The sequence below is a fragment of the Contarinia nasturtii genome, unplaced genomic scaffold (genome assembly GCF_009176525.2).
Source record: "Contarinia nasturtii isolate CC-2019 unplaced genomic scaffold, AAFC_CNas_1.1 Cnas_scaffold_187, whole genome shotgun sequence".
NCBI classification, from domain to species: domain Eukaryota; kingdom Metazoa; phylum Arthropoda; class Insecta; order Diptera; family Cecidomyiidae; genus Contarinia; species Contarinia nasturtii.
In genome coordinates, this window is record NW_022197544.1 from 8,096,200 (window position 1) to 8,118,497 (window position 22,298).

The following is a 22,298-nucleotide window of genomic DNA, read 5'->3' on the forward strand; positions in this document are numbered from 1 at the left end:
AATACACCATTGTATTCTAACAATGTTGTTTTTTTTTTAATTTACAAAAAAAGAAGAAAATTAGAAACCACGTCAGAATGATTCTAATAACGGCTTCAATTTTTCAAATACGACACATTTTTTCTCGCTTCGTTTGATTAAATCGAATTAACTAAACCGCAAATGTTGCCGTTCAATCAAGCGTTCAAATTAGTTGAAATAAGAAGAAGAAACAGCAACAATGTAAAAGAGCAGCAGCCGTTTTGTTTTTGCTCGATGAGTTCAGATCGGCGATTAAAAGGTCCATGAAATGCTATATGAAATGAATACAATCAACAGATTTTGTGGTTCAAAGCACAACACTGAAGTAGAAAGCGTTTTTTGGTTGTTGTTGTTAAATTGATGTCAATATCTTATGTTTTTAGCAATTAAATTTCATGTTCATTCAAGTTGCAAAGCCAAGAAAAATTCGAAAAATAAAACAATGACGCTTTTTGTTCGGCTGCTATAGTGGAATGTAAAAAATGTGTAAAATTGAAAATAGAAATTAAAACAAACTGTTAATCTTGGTTTATGACCTTCGTTTATCTATATTTAATTCGTTTTTTTTTAAGTACATTTCTAAGGTTAAACTAAATCCAATGAAGAATCTTTTTGTGTCTTTTTTATCTGCTTTGTAACCGAAAAATAGTATATATTCGTTGAAATTTCGTTCGTTGAAGGGGAGACAAATATTATGGCGCTCTTTTACAGCAGCTTATTTTGCAACAAAATATAACCAGACAATATATTTAGCTGCCGTCATCTGGATATTTCAGCTCATCTGGATGCCGTCAGCAGATGATGCGAAGTGAAAACAATAGGAGTGATTGTTATAGTAATACCAGTATATACCTATAACAATCACTTCTATTGTTTTCACTTCGTATCATCTGCTGACGATATCCAGATGAGCTGTAATATCCAGATGACGACAGCTAAATATATTGTCTGAATATAACAAATAAATTTTATTTTATAAAAAAAAGAAAAAATATATATATAATAGAATCAGGGACTGTTTTTAGGGCAATGTATGTGAAGAGGTGCCGGAGAAGCACTGAGCAAAGTCTTAAAAGTTAGGCGCTTCTCCGACTCTTCAGAGCGCTTCTTTTCACATATATTGCTCTAAAAAACAGTCTCTGAATAGAATGGGATGCGAATAATAAATAGATGCTAGATCAGTGCAGTTTTGATTGATCGACCAATTTGTCGAAATGGGGAAAGAACTTAATTTACGATAATTGTGCGATTCGCATTTTTTTTTATTTACACATAGAAAAAATCAATTAATAAATAAATAAATAAGCTCATTTGATTCCGTGGAACTGTTTGCATGCGTTTCTGAACTTAAACGGCATTTTTAAAGGTAAAGTTTTGAACACCAAAAAAATGCTGTTTAACTTGAGAAACTATTTTGGACAGACTAAAATTATATCGCGAACACTTTTCATTTCTTTTATAGTAATATAAGATAAATAGTAATTATATAGGAAAAAATCATTTCTTTTAGAGGCATTAGTTTCTCGGGTACATGCGAGGATGTGGATTGGGTGTATAAGTTGACATTGGAACTCTTGGCGCATTCGATAGACTGAACAATGGACCACCACTTTCCAGCGTTGATTGTAATGTTGATGTGCCATGTTGCTGATCGGATGATTCACAATCCACATCATAATAGATACCGGTTGGACTCTGATTGAAATTGATGAATCAACATTAAATATTAAATTAACAACAATCATCAAACGAAACAAATGGCAAAACTTAATTTTGAACAAAATCAAAAATGGCATAAATTGTTTGACCTTTAAAATCATTGCCATTTATTCTACCTACCTGATATGTGTTACTGCCAAGTAAGTCCACTAAATCATCTTCCTCACTTGAACTTGTAGTCTCATGTCTTCGCATCTTTGACACTGATTCCATATCCATTCTGAAATTGAGCACACATGAATATTTATATACATTTTTCTGCTGTAACCAACTTGTTGTGTTGGCCGATGAATGAAATACAAATGTGTACTGAGAATATTTTAATTGTCGAATATGATTGACAAGTAAATTGATTTCAGAATACAAAATCAACACTTCTTTACTAACCTCGAAATAGGAATTGATAGCTCACGATTACGTCCCACGGGCAATGTTCCAGCCATTGAGAGACTGGCAGTACCATTTGGATGATGCATATTTTGATATACATACAATGGTGCTGGTTGCACTCTTTGCGGTGCAACTGGTTCAACCTGACATTTTTAAATAGAAAATTGATTTTAAGACAGAACATTTTTCATGAATGACATAAAACTTTGTCCATTAGAAAGAAGAATCTGATTGATTCAGGCATGTTAAAAAAATTCATTCAATACAGAGCTGGTAAAGGCACCGTAGGTGCTCTTTTTGTAGGTGCTACTTTTTCTTATATTCAGGCACTTGAGAAATGAGATGAAATGACTACCCGTACTTTTTCGGTACCCAAAACAGCTCTGTGTAAATAAAATGGCCGGATTCTAGTAAATGTTAAATATCTTACCGCATAATGATTGGATTGTGCCATAACATCTGCAATTTGAGCCCATCGCATTCGATCTTCCAGTGCGGCCTGGTATGTTTTCGATTGCATCGTTTTCATGTGTGTGTCCAAATTGGCGCGTGTTATATAATTAAATACTGGACTGCCAACCATTTCTTTTTGTTCTTGATTCCATCGGCGACCCCACATAACCAAGCAAACTAATGTCAATGTTATAATCAACACGGCTATAATTGATGCGCCAACCGATACAGCCAAAATGTCACCGTCAATTTCACATTGGCTGCCATAATAGCTGTTTGCACAAATACACACCAATTGTGTGCCACTCTCATCGTATTGACAACTTCCACGATTATTACAATACGTATTCGAACATGAAATACATTCACGGCCGGCCCTTTGAATTTGATCCGACCATGGATCTCTCAATCCCGCCGCGCATTTGCATTGAAATGTTCCCCATGAATTTGTACAATTTGCATTTGGATGACAATCGTTTAACTCACGCGATGAACATTCGTCCAAATCTTAAAATGATTTACAATTAAATGATCGTACTTACGAAAAAATGAATTTCAATTTTCAATTACCATAAAGACTTGATATCGAACCGGCCGGTTGATCGACATACAATGCTGAATTGCCAATGTTATTATTTCGACGATGAATGACCGCAATCAATTGCTTTTGTAAATCAGATTGTATATAGTTTCGGGCACTTTCCGTATTGCCATCAAGTTGAATGGTCATGTTGACATATACACCCGGTGAACCTTGACTTGCGTTGCCCGCATAAATATTATGCACTCGAGCGCTAATGAAATCGTCCGAAAATGGCGTCATTGACATCACCGAATCAACCTGTTCATGCAAACATTAGAAAGTGTTGAGTTTTGTGTGTTTTGCAAAAATGAAATTTCATCATGCCAGCGAACGAAAATGTGTTAAGCAAATACAGATAAACAGACTTACTGCTCGTAGTGATTCGAAATTAATGTGTTCAAATTGTTCACTATTTGAATCGGCAAATACTTTATCCCAAACGATTGGTTTATCGTAATATTTGTCAATTCGCATTGACATAATCAACGATACAACACGTCTGCATGGATCACGATACTTGCGACGAGAATAACCTTTTGGAAGAAAATACACATTTCAATACGGTCCATTACTTACTTTTCAAGGAGATGTTATCAAAAAAAGTATAGAATCTGAAAAAAAAACGTACCTGGTCTACAGTGGCAACTTGACACACCCGAATCCGTTTTGCATACTTCATTTTGTGCAATGTCGCAAGTAGAATCATCGCCAACAATACATGTATCGATTCGAACAGCATTTTGTTGTGGTTTTGTTCGGTAATTATATCTCATTGTAAATGGTGTCTGCGAACTTGTTGTATGATTTGCAAATGGTTTATGAACTTGAACTGGTTTTCCTCGATTCGTCGGAATTGAATTCGTTTTTTCACCATATGGTGTGACCTATTTATTTTAAAACACCAAAAAATTATATGGCATGTAAATTGTATCATTTTCGCTTCGCAATTACAAGAAATGCACATCAAAAGAGAGCAAAAAAAAATCTGAATAAATCAACGGGTTAACTTACTGTTTTCGATGAATAAACTCGGTTGTCGTCATGGGTTTTTAATGGTTTTTTCAGGTGTTCAGTTTCGGCTGTTTCCCCAAATAGATTGATGTACGTTCGTTTACCATCGATCGATACAAAACTGTTATCATCCGATGCTGAAACAATGATATCATTTCCATCGGTCCCATAAAGTTTCGTTGCAATCACATCAGTTGCACCCGCTTCGGTATTACCGATTTCAATCAAATCGACCACTTTATTGTGATGTGGTTGGCCCTGAATCGCTGACAATGTGACATCAAATACTTCTGCATAAATGTTTGAAAGTGTTGCCGATGATGGCACGCCTGTATTACGATGAACATGATGAAAAACGGGTTGAGTTGATGGTTCCAAAGCACCCGGTGTACCGGGTGTATAATCTGTATCGTCAAGAACGATGCCAGGACGTGCATAAAATGATTTAAAATCGGTTGCATCAATGGTTTCGGTCGGTTGTTGTACTCTTGATGGTGAGATTGTGTTCTTTGCCGTCGTTTCAACTGGTTCCGTGGTGGATTTAATTGTTAATGATGTTTCTTGTGTGGTACGAATTGACGATACCGATAACTCAGGTGTGTTTAAATGTTCTTTTGAATCAGTCGACGGATGTGGTACATGTGAAAATGGAGCCGCTGCTGGTGGAGCTGATGCATCTGTCGATCGTTCCGGAATGAATAACGATGGTGAGGTAGGTGTTTGTATGCTAACGGGTAGTTCGACCATTTCTTTGCTACTTTCAATAATTGGAATCGATGTGGTCGATGGAATGCGTGTTGTTTTCTTCGGATGATCTGGTTTTCGAGTTATTTCTTTTGGAGGTAGTTCGGTTTGAACATTTGGTTTTGTCACCATTTGTTCCATTGGATTTGGTGCTGGTTTTTCACTTGAATACACATCGGGCATTTTAATATTTACGTCAGGAATTCGTGTACTGTATGCTGGTGGATTAACAATTGTTTTGCTGGGCGGACGAAGATCTTGTGATGGTTGCGGTGGCAAATGTGATACTCGGCTGGGCATTTGCAAACGATTTGTATTTGTTATTTGAATCGGTGGTCGTGTTCGTGAACCATGCCATGGTGGTCGATTTGTTGGCACTGGTTTATTGTGCACCATCAATGGATGCTCATTTCGAAGTGGTTTTTCCGGTGATGATGTCAGCGGCGGCGGCGGCGGTGGCATATCAAATGGATACGGTACAGTTGGTGGTTTTCGCATTCCATTTGGAAATGGTGTTGTTTTTTGTGGCGGAATATTACTAAATTTATCATCAATGACAGGTAGTATAAGTGGCATTTCCGATATTCGAGGCGGACCACGATTATTTATACGCGTAGCATATCGTCGAGTTGGTGGCGGTGAGTATTGTGTATTTGCGTGAACATTTACGTTTCCATTTAGTAATTTAACAATTCCGGTTATGATGTCTTGAATATCAGCATTTGGATTATTCTGACGTTCTTCGGCTACGGCTGACGCACTTGCTGGCGGATGTTGTGGATCGAATTGCAACAATTTTGTCGGCACAATTCCATCGGTATACTCTGATCGCGGTTTACGCGTTGACAAACCATCAAGTTCTTTCAATTTATTTGCACCGATTTCATGAGTGGCTTCGGTACTTAATGTGGTTGTCGGAAATATCGTATCTTCGTCACAAATTTCATTCGGTGAATTCGCATGGAATTCATAATTGATGTCATTTATTTTTGGATCTTTGTTCGATTTCTTGCATATCACCTTTCGATTAACAGCTGAAACATTGTATTAAAGAAGAAGAAAAAAGAATTGCGTTTACATATAGACACATCAATGATGACAATTATTTTCTTTTTTACGAAATCTACTTGTTTTTATGCTTACCATCAATGTGAATTGTGAGTAGAATGAGGTGAAATGAAAGTATAATCCAAAAACTAACAGGTTTTCTTCTAAAAATCGTCATCTTTCATTTGATCGTTAAATGCAATTGCAATAAAATACATTTAGTTATAAAATCAAAAGATTACAGCGCGTTTCGCCCGACAAATCTGCAAAAAAACCAACAAGACGGATGCAATTTGATTTGTGTCGTAATGAATTAATTGAAAAAAAAAAAAAATGAAAAGTGTTTGTTGTGTCTTGAGCAAAAAAATTAAATTAGTCATAAAATATTCGGGCATCACCGGCCGAGGCTCAATGTGAACACGAAACTTATGATGAAATAAAAGAATTCATTTGTTGCGTTGCGCAATATAATGTGCGTTGGTGACTAATGTTGTCGCGTGTAAATTAAATGCGATGACTTGTGAATGGCTTGAAATGAGTGAGTAACTTATGGACTCGAATAAAATCAAATGAATTAAATGCTCACTTCAACTCTTTTACATCTGAAAATAAAAAATATTTTTTCGAATTTACGGTATTGCGTGCACTAACTTGCGTTTGGACCAAAAAAATTATGTAAAATTTAGCTAAATTAGTTGTTTTGATTTGATATAATTATGTAAATAATACATGGTGGACAAATTTGTTCAACTTTCTTTATGTGAAAAACCACCAGAGTCGATAAATCAACGACAGGGAGAGAAACCACTGACTTGGTATTTCGGATAGCGGTTTTTATTTCTTCTCTTTTTTAAAAATGTGTGACGTCAAATGGTTCGCTCCTCAACACAACGTAAGACAATACAAACATTCAATGACTGTAGAGACAACGAACGGCGGGTCTTTCCATAGGAAATATATTTTTTTTGTTTTTTACTTTTTTGCAAAACGTTTGTCAACCCAATGTAAACAAAAAAAAATTGGTTTCGCTATGCGATGAATTATAATGGGGACGTTACATAACGTGAGTTTAAAATGTTCATATGTGTGACTAATAATTAGGAAAATCCATTGTTACAATTTCACATTTGATGGTTTTAAATTCACGTTGCAGCGTTACAAAAAATTTCTTTGACGTACTTAAATCAATCACACAATAAATTTAACAATATTTTCACTTCAACAACAACAATTGGCTGATGAAAACGTTGCATGCAACAAAACTTTTCAATTCAATGTTGTTTGGTTAAAAAAAAAACTATGTTATAGGCCCGCATAAATGGAATTTTTCAAGTTCTATAAAAGTATGGAGCGCAAAACACATGAAAAAAGAAATGCGATGGCAATTTAGCCATCCTGTCCACACACTCTTGCCAATATATGGCATGTATGACATACGAAGAAATTTTTCATTATAGGTCGTAATCGATTCGATCTTTCAGCGCAGCTTTTTATAATGAAACAATCCAGGTGCTGCTTGATCATTCTCTTTTTTTTTAACTTCGTTTATTCACCAATATAATTTGGCCAAAAAATATCATATAAAGAATCACCAATTCTATTCACTAACAAGAAATTAACTGTTACTGCAACATTTTTTTTATATATTTGTTCGTATTATTATTATTTTAATTTTATGTCAAAACTTGAACAACATTCTTGTTCATTTCTATACACTCACAAGAGAGAGCACTTTCAAAAGCCAATACGAAACCTAATTTTTCTTACAAGAAAGAAGAAAAAGACACACACATACACATATACAACACACTCTCTGACTGGTACACACATTCACTGTGGTTCAGAATGCATCTCAACGAAAGAAAAAAAATAAACTATTCTTTTTTGTTTTACCTGATCGCGAAGACGATGGATGATGATATTTTGCTGAACTCGCAAATTGCAATGAAATTCAAAATCACTGTCATTGATATCTAAAGTCACTTATAAATAGAAAAATTTCATGGGAATTATTTTTGTGTTTAGTTAGTTTTTTTTTTGTCTTCGTTCGTTCGCGTTCGTTCGTGCTACGTTAAAAACCTCAACATTATTCGGTTGGCTTCGCGATGCGTATGAAAAATACTTTTCAATTGATATACACACTTGGTTGTAATGTGTGTATATGTAGCGAAAAGAGAGAGAGAAAGAAATTTTGTTGCGTATGTGACTTGAGTTACCTCAACCGTTTCAACCGAATGTGACGTTGTCGCTTTCTTCATCGTCTTTCATTTTTCTTGTGTTGTTTGAAGTGTGTGCGCGCGCGATAGAGAGCTCCAGCATGATCGAGAGCTATTGCAATCCATGGTACTGGTACAACTGTGAAAGAAGAGGGGGAACACACCGCGAGAAGCACATTAAAGAGAAATGAACGAAGATGAAGAAAACAGCAGCAGCAGCAACAACAACAACAATTCAGGACAAACCTGCCAACTCTTTCCCAACCGATGTAACAACATACCATCATTTCATCGTATATGATTTGGATCTGCATAGCATGCCATACTTGACACTTGGATGCTTCATTCATTTACCATGCATCACATCTCGCATCGAAAACAATTAAAAACGAATTTCATTTTCATCATGTTGCACACACAAATGACTCGATTTTTTTATTTTGGTTGAATCACATCATATTTCAAATATTTTCTTCAATTGTGATTTGAATTTGATTTTTGAAATAAAAAAAATCATTGTAAATTATTTTACCAGGCGCCTCCACTCACCATGAAACTTTAATGAATTATGTGTTTTTCATAGAAAAATTGAAATTTTTCTGTATTTAAATAATAAAATTAATCAAAAATAAATAAATAACTCACAATAAAAATCTTATTTGAAAAATGTATTGCATATTTTTTTTAAATAACAAAAAAAATCGGTAAAATGTCTGCGAATGTTTAACGTTCGTAACGTTTGCATTGACATTTCGTTTGAAGCCGGTTTGCTACATCGACGACACCTGGTGTCATTGAATGATAAAACTGATATGAATCATGGAGTCGCCTGAATATCGTACGATATTCTACATAAGCCAATATGTGTTTTCATTTGAATGTCAGTAACGTATCAAGCCTAGCTAAATAAACACGTACTTAAATTGTAACAGAGCGAACAACATACAAATCGATCAAAATATTATTATTGCAAATATGTGTTGACATGTAGTCATCAAAAAAAAACACAATTCAGGTTTTTTTTTGTTGGGCAATATCCGTTTAATTTTATCTTTTTAATAAAAAAAAGAAAACACAAATTCATCAAAATTCGTATGTGGTCAAAACAAAATTCATTGAAATCGTGAAACTGTGTATGTGGCTTTTTGTATTTTATTCGGTGGCCCAATTAACAAATTCTGAATGGGAATCAAACGAAATTGACAGACACAAAATAACAATCAAAACGTCTCGCCACCTTCAAATTTATATAAATTATCACACATGTGTATAAAAAATGGGAAGCTAACACCCATCATATGTTAAATAAAACGTTGATGACTTCGTCATTGTTCGATTTACACATTCGTTTAGAAAATTGCACAAACTAAAACTAAAAATCAATATAAAAGCATCGAAATCAATTTGAAAGCAAACGATTTTTGCTCAATTTCGATAGAATCAAAGTGTTTATTACGGGGCCAAATTGTATTGTGTATTTATATGTTAGTAAATGTGTTCAAAATACGCAAGCACAAGATTGCAATAGAAACGGTCGATTGTCGTACGATCCACAACACACAGTGACTTGTATATTATGTGTTTATGACTAATCGCAAACAATAACAAAACGAGAAACATTTTAAAAGGAATAAACAATCACCTGATTTATAGAGAATTTCGGAACGTTGTTTGACCGAATGAAATAATATTTCATTAAATTTTAACAAAATCTGTCTTCAAAACAAAAAAAAAGTTAACTACGCCGAAGAAAATTTAGGCATATACCAAATATAAAAAAAAGAAGTGCTTTAACTGGTAGTAAAAAAAATATATAAAAATGGCTGTTGGCAATTTTACATCAACAAATTCATCACAGCAATTGATGAATGCGGACGCGGAATCGGTGAATGCAATGGGTAGTGTAATGTCATCAATCGATGGCGACGATGTCAACGACAATTCAAAACGACCAAATTCACGAAATTCACATCAATACAATGGAATATCATCAGTAACATATTCGGAATGGTTCTCAGTTGGTGTATTATGTTTTGTAAATCTTATAAATTACATGGATCGATTTACGATAGCCGGTAAGTTAACATTTATGACGCTCAATCGTTCAATTTTATTGATCAATATTACAGCAGACCACCATAAAAAACACACACCATCATTACGACAAACGTATAGACATATTAAATCATAACTACTTATCGTACGATAGCGAAATGTAACCCGGTATACGGCACACATTTTTTTCTTCTTCGGTATTTTATTTCATTTTCTTCGTTCTTCACGTCGTCGCTTTCGCTCGATAAGAGCACATTTGGTTCACACTTATACATTCCTTTTCCTTTTAGACGACACAACAAAATGTGATTGAGAGGTTTGTTTCATTGAATAAATAACATACCATTTTGTCGAAATGAATGCAACGAATATATAATCGCAGCACAGAGATGCTTGAACATTGAGACAAAATGGTGAATAGAAATACGTAAAAAAAAACATATTATAATTGACAGCCTAACAGCAAAACAATGATATGCATTTTAGTTTTGAATGATAGTGAGCGTTTTCATTACACAGAGAAAGACCCTTATTTATCTCTTTTATACTTACTGGTTAGCAACAGCTAAGTAAATAATCTAAAATACAGGGCGAAACCCACTTAATATGATTGGAATTTAACAATGTAATACTTTGAACAGAGAAAGATGAAATGATAGAGAAAGGAAGAGAGAAAGCCATATGGAAAACCTTGTAATTCATCTAACCACCCGGTCACCGACTAATTCAATTCTATTAAGATGAAATATAGAAAAATTGCACCGTAATTAACATACCATTCATATATCGTTTGAGAAAAAACAATACCATTCCAATTAATGCGTTAATTTGAATAAAAATCCTGTTCAGCGTTAAAATGATATTGGTTACTTGTTTTTTTTACAATTGAACTAAATTATCAGTGATTGGGTTTTACTCTGAGTTCGTATACACTTTTTTTTCTCTTCTCTATGTACTGCTTTGAAGAAAAAAAATGTTGTTTCTTCACTCGAACACTGAGTTAGTCGAAGAAAATGTCGGCCGGTTTGTTGATTTCGTCAAGCGAAAGAGAGACGGTCAATCATATTACATAATTAGCTATTACAAAATGCATTGAGATAAATTTGTGCGTGTTAGTTGCATGAGAAGGAAGAGATACGGATCGCATAAATTTACATTCACACCACGGCAACATGGCATGAATGACTTTTAAGTGAGTTTCAAAAATAAAAAATTTGAAACGAACACAGATTGTTGTGTTGTGCCGATCGAAGTGTGCGAATTTGGGTTATTTAGTTCAAGCAAACGAACTAAAAATGCATCATTCAATACCTAATATTATTAAAACATCATTGATTTTTACATTGAAATAAAAATTTGATTAAGTACGTCTCTCTTCATTTCATTGTCATAGAAGCAGTTTTTCTTTTGTACATTACACGACAATCAAAGACCGGGGCACTTTTTTCACTCTCGCAATCTAAATATAATTTATGAACCGTTTAACCTTTGCAAAATTATTTTATTGATATCAATTAAATCAAATGATATTGATTGGTCAAGCAATGCAACATTTTTTGCAAAGAATATATTTGCGAAGTTAGACCACCATCATACAAAGGAAATTTTATGGGAAGAAAAAAATTTGATTCATATTAAGAGAATAAAAGTCGATTAAGAAACACAAAATGCCCTCAAAAAGTGTCACAGCTTTGATAGAATAAAAATTGGCAACAAAGGTCACCAAAGTGTGAATGCCAATTGGAAATAAATCATCACACGAAACTATGTAACTATATGCAACGAAATAATTGATTTTAATCAAAACGTAGTCGAGGGTTGGCGAAATCATTCATTGAATTCTGATTCGGGCGGCCACTCAAGTGCATGACAATGAGAAATTTTGTCAGGGGAAAAAATCAAATGCCAAATAACATTGATATCAACAACTTCGATCGGTACGATAATTAAAGTTCCATAAATTGTCAAGATCCAAAGGTCTACTATCAACGTGATTGATAAAATTGAATAAGCACGTTTCCACATATCAGTTTTTTTGTTACTTCACTCAACACGTTACCGAATATTTTTCATGACAATACACTTTTGCGTTAAAGGCTGTTTTTTTGTTTTGCTTTTTCATAGAAGAGAAAAATTTGATTCTGAATATTTTTTCATATGTAAACAATGAAATATGATGTCATTACTATACTTTCGGTTTGATCATTTTACCAAAATCATCATCGTACGATTCGGTTTACCAATAACCGTACACAACAAATAAGATGACGAATTTCGCAAAAATGAATGTAATGCTTGCGTTTTTTTATTTGTATGCCAAGCGTTTGGCAACAAAGTGTGGGAAGTGCCATCCTGACGCTCATATTTTCTTGAACAGATATTTGAATGTAGAAGATCAATTTGGATAGGTTGGACCTCTTCAACGTCGTTAACTGTAAATGAATATGTATGTAATACTGCAATTTTGTGTTGAATATTACATTTATCGAATCACATATTGTTCTTCTAACTTGAGTGCATTGTGAGCAGACGGTCCATTGACGTTTTACAAATTGGGTGATCAATAAGGAAATTTGACAAATAAAAACAATTGACTTCATTTTATAATTATTTATTAATGAAACACTGCCAATAGCTGGCTGAACAATGTTGCAGGAAAAAATGAATTAGACGGAATCATGAAAAAAACCTGACCTTTTAATCAATTTTACAAGAACATTATTTTTCAGAGTATTGCTCAGCGCTGCTGCCATCCACAGCATATTAAAATATCTTGCTGAGAGTGCGTCGTCCATCGCATGCGAAGGTACGTAGCAGTTTTAACATCACCTTGAACAACAATACATACATTGTTCTCTATACAATCGTTTGAATGATTTGAGTGACATAATCGTGAAGAGAACATTGCATTCATTCTTGTTCGCTGTGATGTATAAACTGCTACGTACATTTGCATGCGACGGACGACGCACTCTCAGCAAGATATTTTAATATGCTGTGGATGGCAGCAGCGCTGAGCAATACTCTGTTATTTTTCATTTGGGTTCAATGGTTCTGCACGTCCAAAATTAATATCAACTTGGTAGTTACTCGTGGTTTAGAATTATTGACATAGAATCGAACATATTCAATATCGCCATTTGGGTGTGCCATAATATGTTTTAAGCGTTCAAACATTGGATAAACATCGTTAATTTCAAAATCAAAATGCCTGTCGAAGGACCAATTGTATTTAACCATCTCATATGAAAAATTCATTTTTGAAAAAGGGGGCACTCTTAGTTGTTGAGATCGGAAGCTGATATTGTGAAATTTGGTTTCTGGATTTTTTATAACCCAAATTCCATTCAACTCAACATGGATGGGTTGTCCAACAAATGGGATTAAAACCTTATCGTCTGACGCTAATTTAGCTCCATACGTCTGTGTTATATCATGCGATAGTTTTATAGTTTTAGAAAAAGGCGGGGTTTCCATTATTCGCATTTCATTATTATAATTTTTGGCAGTATACACGTATAGTTGTGAATGAACTCTATCTGATTTTCGTTTCATTACAGTTCGACTATCCAAATATTGCCTAATTGGAAATTCCCAATTTAAATCACATTGATAATAGACCATAGATTGAACCAAACAATTTCTGCAGTCAAATTCGTTTTGAATTTCCGCAAATATTCGGATTCCATCATTGTATTCATGAACTTTTCCATTTGCGCATGTATAACCATATGGACCCGTTGGATTACAGCTAAAGAAAAATTTGGCATGCTCAGAACCAACCGGCTAAGCCTATGAAGAGACAAAATACGAATTCCCCTCATCTGTGCCATCTTGTATTCCATAGTTGAACTCCCATTAGTTACAATGAATTGAATCGTAAAGAGAAAAAAAACAACAACAGTAACATGGCTACATAGATCTGTTGACCAGTGAGATACGTATAACAATGGAATGAAAGAATGAAGAAAGCGTATATGTGTATGTATGCATCAGCACGCATAGATGTACAGCTCTGTGTGGCCGTGCTATTGTTGTTGTTTTTTCTCTTTTTCATTTCAATGCTACAGAATTAAATTCAGTTTTTCGATCTAATTCGAACTAATGTGAGGTGGCGCTGATCAGTTGCGTTCGCATAAAAAAGTTCCCAATCTCATATACGCCAACCCCGCTTGCTCAGAACTCCTAATTCCCTCAATGAATTGACTGTAGTCCGCGAAAACAGGTGATTGAATAGGTGAAGACAAGAAACTAGCAATAAAATATTCAAAAAAAATCACTATTTTTTAATAATTAGCTAGAATGTTCGGAAAATATTTTCAACACTTTCAATGTTGATGGATATTTATGGTGTAATCGTTGACCATCGACACATACGTCTTTGAACAAGTGAAATCTATATATACGATTTTTTCCTCTATCTCACGAATTATATCGTTGAAGGGTCTAAGTTTTCATACATTATTAAAACTGAGTACTTACATAATGTAAGTTACATTCTTCGCTATTTGTGGGTTTTGCTGAACCGCATTGGATAATCTAAGTATAAATGAAAGAAATATCATTATAATTTAGTAGGCTATATATAGTACAAAAGCGATTGAAAATTATAGTTTTTTTTCTTGTTATAATTACTCTAAAAAGTTCACAGAAATCGTTGAAAATTGTGAAAGAAAATGTGCACTCACAAAATATAGCAAAAGAAATGATAATGTAGCGTTAAACAGCGCCATTTTTCAACAGAGTTCAAACCGTCTTATTGATTTGAAGAATAATAGTAATAATATATACGCATAATAAGTTGAATAGTTGACCACCAAATTTAGACATCACGAATGATAGTGATGAGCGAATATCTTCGTGTGATAAGATACGGTTAGCCAATGACCGTGGACATTGACAATGACTCATTGTACTTGTACACATTGTTTTCTTAGCAAATAAGATGACGACTTTCGAATGCTATTTAGAAGAAACATCTTGTAATATAACAATGTTTGATTGATTGACAATAAAGCGTGGAACCAATTGATTGACAACCACAGACTGCTTATAAGAGCAATATATGTGTTGAGGAGCGCTCAGAGGAGCCCGAAGAGAACAATCATTCAAATTGATAATATTATGATTTTAGATATTTTTTGGCTTTTGCTCGTCAGTGTTCCTTTGGCTCTTCAGAGCATTCCACCTTTCATATCTTGCTCTGAGAAACAATCTCTTTTGACAACAAAGCGTGGAAAGCGCAAATATCATCATTTCTGACGTTCATATTAACGGATATTTACGTACAAGATGAATTTGGATAGGTTGGCCCTCTTCAAAGTCATTATAATTATATATGCAAATATGTAAAACAATGTAATTTAACACGACAAAATGACGAGCATTGACGATATTACCATTACTTTGCATGTATCAAATGACGTCAATGGCTTTACAGAATAAAGTATGGTATTACTTTGGATTACGACATGGTTACCATGAATTGATAATGTTCAAGCAGGCTTATATCGTTATCACGACCAAAATTAAACCCTTGTCATAAAATGATTGATTTGATCATTTCCACATGTCCCACTTGTGTCTACTGTGTTTTTTTTAAATTAGTGTATGATTTCGTTGACAACGGTAGATTAAATTATTGTTGTACTGTTCTGATTTGCAGGCGTTCTGACGGATATCCAGAAAGAGTTCGACGTGGATGATGGCTATATGGGTCTATTACAAACGACATTTGTATTGTCATATATGGTTTTTGCACCAGTATTTGGTTATTTAGGCGATCGGTATTCGCGTCGTTGGAACATGATCTCAGGTGTGGCATTATGGAGTGCCACCACATTAATCGGATCATTTATGGGTTCATATGGTTCGTTCACGTTATTTCGTGCATTGGTCGGAATTGGTGAGGCTTCCTATAGCACAATTGCGCCAACAATCATTTCCGATTTGTTCATCAATGACATTCGCTCAAAAATGCTAGCATTATTTTATTTTGCCATACCAGTTGGATCTGGTTTTGGGTAAGTTCTCTTTTTTTGTTGTTGCAATGACTGCTCTTAAAAAAAAAACAGAAAAATAACGCAATTATTTGAACAGATATGTGCTCAAGAAACGGTATCTATTTCTTTAGTTATTTTAAAACAGACAATTGTTTTGTTTCTTCTTCTTCTTTTAAATTCTATTATAACGTAATTTCCACTGAAAACATATATTGAACAAAAAAAAAAAACACATCGAAATGTTGATGTTGAAAATAGCTACAATAACATTGATTACTAAATCTAAATCAATTTTGTTTACAAACATTGTGCGCGACACACTGTAATTGTATTTGATTTTCACATTTTTCGTTTAATTTTTCGTTTTCCACTGTTAATATAGCTCAATTGATAAACTTATTGAACTCTCAATGTTTGGACATATATGCAAAGCACAAAATCGTACATTGATAAGAACATCTTCGCGAACTGTTATTTTTTAGCTTTGTTTTGTCTGTTCGGAACTTTTTTTTGTTTTAAATCGTTTTATTTACAAATAATAAACAAATTATCGCATGATTTCACTTTCTTTTGATATGTTATAGGTATATAATTGGTTCAAAAACAGCGGCCGCATTTGGAAACTGGAGATGGGCGCTTCGCGTTACACCAATTTTAGGAATAATTGCTTTAGTTTTAATTTATTTCACAAAAGAACCAGAACGTGGCCAACATGAAGGCAGTCATACCACAAATACATCATACAAAGAAGATTTAGTTGGTAAATAAATAACCTTGACGCTCTCTGCTCAAAACAACTCACATTGCATACCAATACAAAAAAAAAACTCATTCTTTTCGTCATTCGTTCCACATTGTTTCATTTCAGATATTTCGAAAAATCGTTCGTTCATGTTGTCTACATTGGGTTTTACATGCGTTGCATTCGTTACCGGTGCCTTAGCTTGGTGGGGTCCAAATTTTATGTTGAAAGGTCTAAAATTGCAGGAGGGAAACAAAGATATGAAATTGGACGAGTAAGTTTTGTTTTTCATCACATTTTTTTTCTGTCCAAGCCACACAATTTTTTTCTCTCTCTCTTTTAAACACCGTCAGCAGCTTTCACACATACTACAAATTTTCCATTCAATATTGACATTTTATGTGTCGTGAAATCCATTTAAAATCTATGTCCATCAACCGGCTAAGCCTATGAAGAGACAAAATGCGAATTCCCCTCATCTGTGCCATCTTGTATTCCATAGTTGAACTCAATTAAGTTACAATGAATTGAATCGAAAAAGAGAAAAAAAACAACAACAGTAACATGGCTACATAGATCTGTTGACCAGTGAGATACGTATAGCAATGGAATGAAAGAATGAAGAAAGCGTATATGTGTATGTATGCATCAGCACGCATAGATGTACAGCTCTGTGTGGCCGTGCTATTGTTGTTGTTTTTTCACTTTTTCATTTCAATGCTACAGAATTAAATTCAGTTTTTGCATCTAATTCACACTAAAATCAGATGGCGCTCATTAGCGAGATTCGCAAAAAAAAGTCTCCAATCTCATACAAATATACACCGGCTGATGTCCATATCCAAAATTTTCATGCAATCATCCATTTCTTTCCAAATGTATATATTTTGCCAAGATATTTTCGGATATCTGTCCTGCTGCACACAATCTCATTTTTATTAATGTCTGATGCTTTAATGCAAGAGAAATTTAGCATAATTAGTTTGCGAAAATATTCAATGTGGTAGAAATGTTAAAAAAAAATCAGATGTGTTAACGATGAACGTAATAAATTTTGCAATTTAGAGTGTCGTACAAATTTGGAATAGTGGCGATGCTATCGGGGCTGATAGGCGTACCACTTGGTTCATATTTGGCCCAACGTTTTCGTCGAGCTGGCCACAATAGCGATCCACTTATATGCGCTTGGGGATTATTCATATCGGCACCATTGGTTTATATCGCCTTATTTATAGCACGCTATAGCAATGGCTGGTGCTTTTTCGTCATTTTCTTAGCCGAAGTGGCTCTCAACTTATGTTGGTCCATCGTTGCTGATATACTTTTGGTAAGCCGTCAGCGTAATGTAGAAGGGAACAATCGAATTGCGGCAAATTTGACAATAATCGTTCATCAATGAGAATAGTGACATAATATCGTTCGATAAAAATTAAAATGGGACAGTTGTATCTGTTTTGAGATAATACTGTTTGCAAACTGATTTTATCGATCATCATTTTTTTACATCATATTTTTTTTTTAGTTTTGCTGATAAAAACTAGCTACTAAGTAAGGCTTTCTCATATTCAAATTTTCACTTTCTAACCATCGCATTCACCATTAAACCATCTATATATATATTTAGTAATTAGGAAAGATTGTGTTGTCTTTTTCACTCTTTAAGTAGAATATCTGTGTATAAAATTTTACATATTTTGATAGGAAATGTTGCGCTGAAGGGACTGATATTTTTTTATTCTCGCTGCAAGCTAAAATTCCATTCGACGTTTTGTTTAATACCGTATGCGTGTATGACTTAGAACCATAATTTAATCAGCTTTATCTTGATATAGTGTAGAGTTGTGTTGCAACTTCAATGTCAAATGAATTGTGTGTATGCTTATGTGTGTCTATAAAGCTGTGTGTGATATTTTTTTTTAATCACATGCTAACGGTTGCCTTATGTAGCCACGCAAAATGCCCCGAATTAAATGCTTCAACATTTGCTCTGGTTTATATAAATAAATATTTTTTTTCTCTTGCTGACAAAAACATTTAACCCATACAAAACAAAACAACAACAAAAAATTGTCATTATCGAAATTCCATTTACAGTGTATCCCTTCGGTTTGGTGCGATAACAATGCTATCCGGCATTATTGGAGTCCCATTAGGTTCTTACCTATCCCAAAGGCTAAAAAAAGATTCGTGCCGAAATGATCCAATCATTTGCGCTTGTGGTCTATTTATAAGCGCCCCGTTGTTAGCCGGCGCTATAATATTGATTACCGAAAACGAGGCGATTGCCTATGTATTAGTGTTTATCGGTGAAATTGCACTAAATTTGAATTGGGCAATCGTCGCTGATATTTTATTGGTAAGATTGTGTTTGGTTTTTTTTTCGTTTTTGAATTTTTGCTCTCATCTCTGTCTCTGACTGTGACTCTCTCTCTCTCACACATACACAAAACAACCACAACCGCTGTAGTTTGATTTATCTAGTTCAGTGTTAAAAAAATGTGTAAAGATTCTTCTCATTAATTTCATTCCGGCAAATGATCCAAAGAATAAACATAACATTACCATATTGCGTAAATGCGTTAATGTTTGTTGTTCGTGCATATTTTGTTTGGTGGATGGTTTAAAAATGTATATAAATATATCCCAAATTTTTCTTACATACTGTTTGTTATGTCTCGAGAGCAAACACAAACACACTCCGAACATCAATTGGGAATGTGGAAATCCTTAATGTTAAGTGTTGTGTCGGCATGTGTTTTATTTCTATTTTGTGTCAATCTATGGCATCATTCCAAACAATCCATCGGTTTGGGGCAAATGCACTACTGGTTTTCTTCTTTGGTTAAATGCAATGTTCATTGTTCAATTGTCTCTTTACTTTGGTGAATGTAGTTAACAATTCAAAGATTTGTATTTAACAAACACCATTTTTTTTTATTTAGTTAACAAAAATTTGTTTGGTCGGTATTTACATAGTTCTACATAATCCAAGGTATTTTAATCATATTTTTAACAGTAAATTCATGCAATGGGTCGCATTTAAATCATTTAGTTTGTTCAAATTCCTTCACGTTCTCTGTTTTGTTTTCATGTCAGATGTTAAAAACAAGCATGTGTTTCACTAGAAATCACTAACTTTTACACTGTTTGATATGGCACTTGGTACATAGGGTCTATAACATCATGATCCAGGGTGCCCGTTTTAAATAATTGCATGCCATTTTGCTAAAATCAAGAAATTCATGGACCTTGACGTCAAAAAGTATTTTACAATTTGAACAAATTTTCAAAAATTCGAATTGAAAATAGAGATCAAAAAGGTTTTTGTAAAATCAATTCACGATACTTCATAATTATCAATACAATTTCCGTGCAATTATTGAAATTGGTATGCTGTTCGCACCATTTTTTTTCTGCAAATTGCAATTCATTTCATTTAATAACTAACATTTTCCGTCATTCGACGTGTTGTTATGACTTCAAACATTTTAACAACTCCCTGTAAAACAGTGTTGCATTTCAAATGCAATGCATATTCTGTTGAATAGACAGAAATCGGACCGTAGTTCGAGCCAATCATCCAGCCTTGGAATTGTATCAACTGCATTTGGCTCTAGTTAAAGGTCTAGATAAAATCAAAGATCAGACAATTCTATTCTGGACTTTTATTGACGTCAACGCGATTTGCTGGCTGTTTTCGATTTAATTACTACAAATAGTGGAGACTAATGAATGTTTAATAATAGCGAAATGTGGTGCTGGTGCAAATAATGTGAAGTAAAACCAAACTAACACAGTATGCATGACAAGTTGCGACTCATTATAAATGTCATTATACTAATAATATTAACACCAACTGATTGCTAGTTAGAATCTGTCTTTTTTACACACTGTTTTTGTTCGTCTCAATTAAAATCTTTTTTTCCGCATAAATCAGTCAAACTTCCGTCAGATATATCTGTAACCATGCACGCAAAAAAAAGTGGTCGATTCCTTTGATATCGCATTGTCAAATTGCCGTTTTTGATGATTAAAAAAATGCATTTGCAATGAAGTGATCGCATTCTAATCACATATTTTCATTCATTCACAGTATGTTGTTATGCCAAATCGACGTTCCACAGCAGAGGCTTTCCAAATCCTTATATCACATGCATTCGGTGACGCTGGAAGTCCCTACCTCATTGGTGTGGTAAGTACTTTGCGGACCATTCTACAGTATGGAGTTTTGAAAAAACAGTACAGTTTAAAAAAAATCGTATTTTTTTCTAGGTATCAGTTACGCTGCAAACAGCACTGAACGCTGGAAGTGGTTTTGCCAAAAGCAGCGGTCTTCATCATCAAGGAAACTTGACGGATTCACCACAGACGTTAGCTCAAACATCATCACCGGTAAGTGTCTGACAAAAAAAAAAAAAACCAAAATTCCTTCTGACACCTTGTGACATTATTCTTTTGCAGCATGAAGATTTGGTTCAATTCCAGTCATTGCAATATGCACTCTTCATAACCTGTTTCATTGAAGTACTTGGCGGTGTATTCTTCCTGTTGACATCGATATACATATTAGGCGATAAGAAAAAAGTGGAGGATGCCATTTCCAGTAAGTAGCTCTGGCTCACTTTAATGTTGAAACATCACAGTTCGATTGATATTAAAATTGTGGATTCGTTCTTTGCGATTACAGGTAGCCAAATGCACGAAGCGACTTCTAGTCAACAAACATCACACGATCAAACGAATCCAGAGAGCCGATACAATCCAGAAATCGACAACTATTAAGAGATTAGGCATTGATTTTTTTTGTAGAGAAAAAAATGAACCGATTAGCTTAAGTTATAGTGAAAAAAATGAAAACAAGGGAAAGAAAAAGAAACAACCAAGTTAATGAATTCCTTTTGAATCAAGCCTCATTAGTATTGCGCATACAATTGTTTAGTTTTTTCTGTTATTGTATGCTTCTCGACATTAGCATCAAATGTGTTTTAAGCAAAGTCATAAGTTTCATTGAATCATTATTTGACATGCAAAAATATCCGTTTTTTGTAAGTTCCATTTTCCATGTTCACTCATTTTCACAAAAACAATTTACGTTTTTTTTTTGTAAAATTTAAAATTGTATTTATAGCTTTTTCTTAAAATAAAAACAAGAATTCCGCTGAAATGGCTGAAAATGAATACTGAAAATGCGAACAAAAAAAGATCACGTCACTTTATTCTAGAAATTTTCATTCTCTAGGTTGGGCCGGAAAAAACAGCAAAAATTGATTTCAAAAATATCCACTGATTTTGTATCTACGTACCATTACTAAATT

General features: G+C 34.0%; 2 protein-coding genes across 3 annotated transcripts; one reads left to right on the forward strand and one right to left on the reverse strand.

Moving 5' to 3' along the window:
- Positions 1-955: 955 nt before the first annotated feature.
- LOC116352603 lies at positions 956-8,299 on the reverse strand. Its single transcript, XM_031785325.1, has 10 exons — positions 7,862-8,299; positions 6,065-6,231; positions 4,178-5,955; positions 3,795-4,050; positions 3,536-3,699; positions 3,154-3,424; positions 2,561-3,090; positions 2,128-2,273; positions 1,861-1,960; positions 956-1,716 (listed from the first exon to the last, which is right to left on the reverse strand). The coding sequence occupies exons 2-10, from the start codon at positions 6,144-6,146 to the stop codon at positions 1,537-1,539; spliced, it is 3,507 nt and encodes a 1,168-aa protein (XP_031641185.1). The 5' UTR covers positions 6,147-6,231; positions 7,862-8,299; the 3' UTR covers positions 956-1,536.
- Positions 8,300-9,069: 770 nt separating this feature from the next.
- On the forward strand, positions 9,070-22,063 carry LOC116352604 (protein spinster). 2 transcript variants are annotated; one of them, XM_031785328.1, is made up of 9 exons: positions 9,070-10,259; positions 15,905-16,262; positions 16,826-17,001; positions 17,110-17,257; positions 19,078-19,339; positions 21,077-21,175; positions 21,256-21,375; positions 21,445-21,586; positions 21,671-22,063. In XM_031785328.1, exons 1-9 carry the CDS (start codon positions 10,004-10,006, stop codon positions 21,763-21,765), a joined length of 1,656 nt encoding a protein of 551 aa, XP_031641188.1. In that variant the 5' UTR covers positions 9,070-10,003; the 3' UTR covers positions 21,766-22,063. The 2 variants fall into 2 exon arrangements, with proteins under 2 accessions (XP_031641188.1, XP_031641186.1); XM_031785326.1 differs by lacking the exon at positions 19,078-19,339 and adding an exon at positions 18,049-18,310 and having other exon boundaries at positions 9,071-10,259; positions 21,671-22,062.
- The last annotated feature ends 235 nt before the right edge of the window (positions 22,064-22,298 follow it).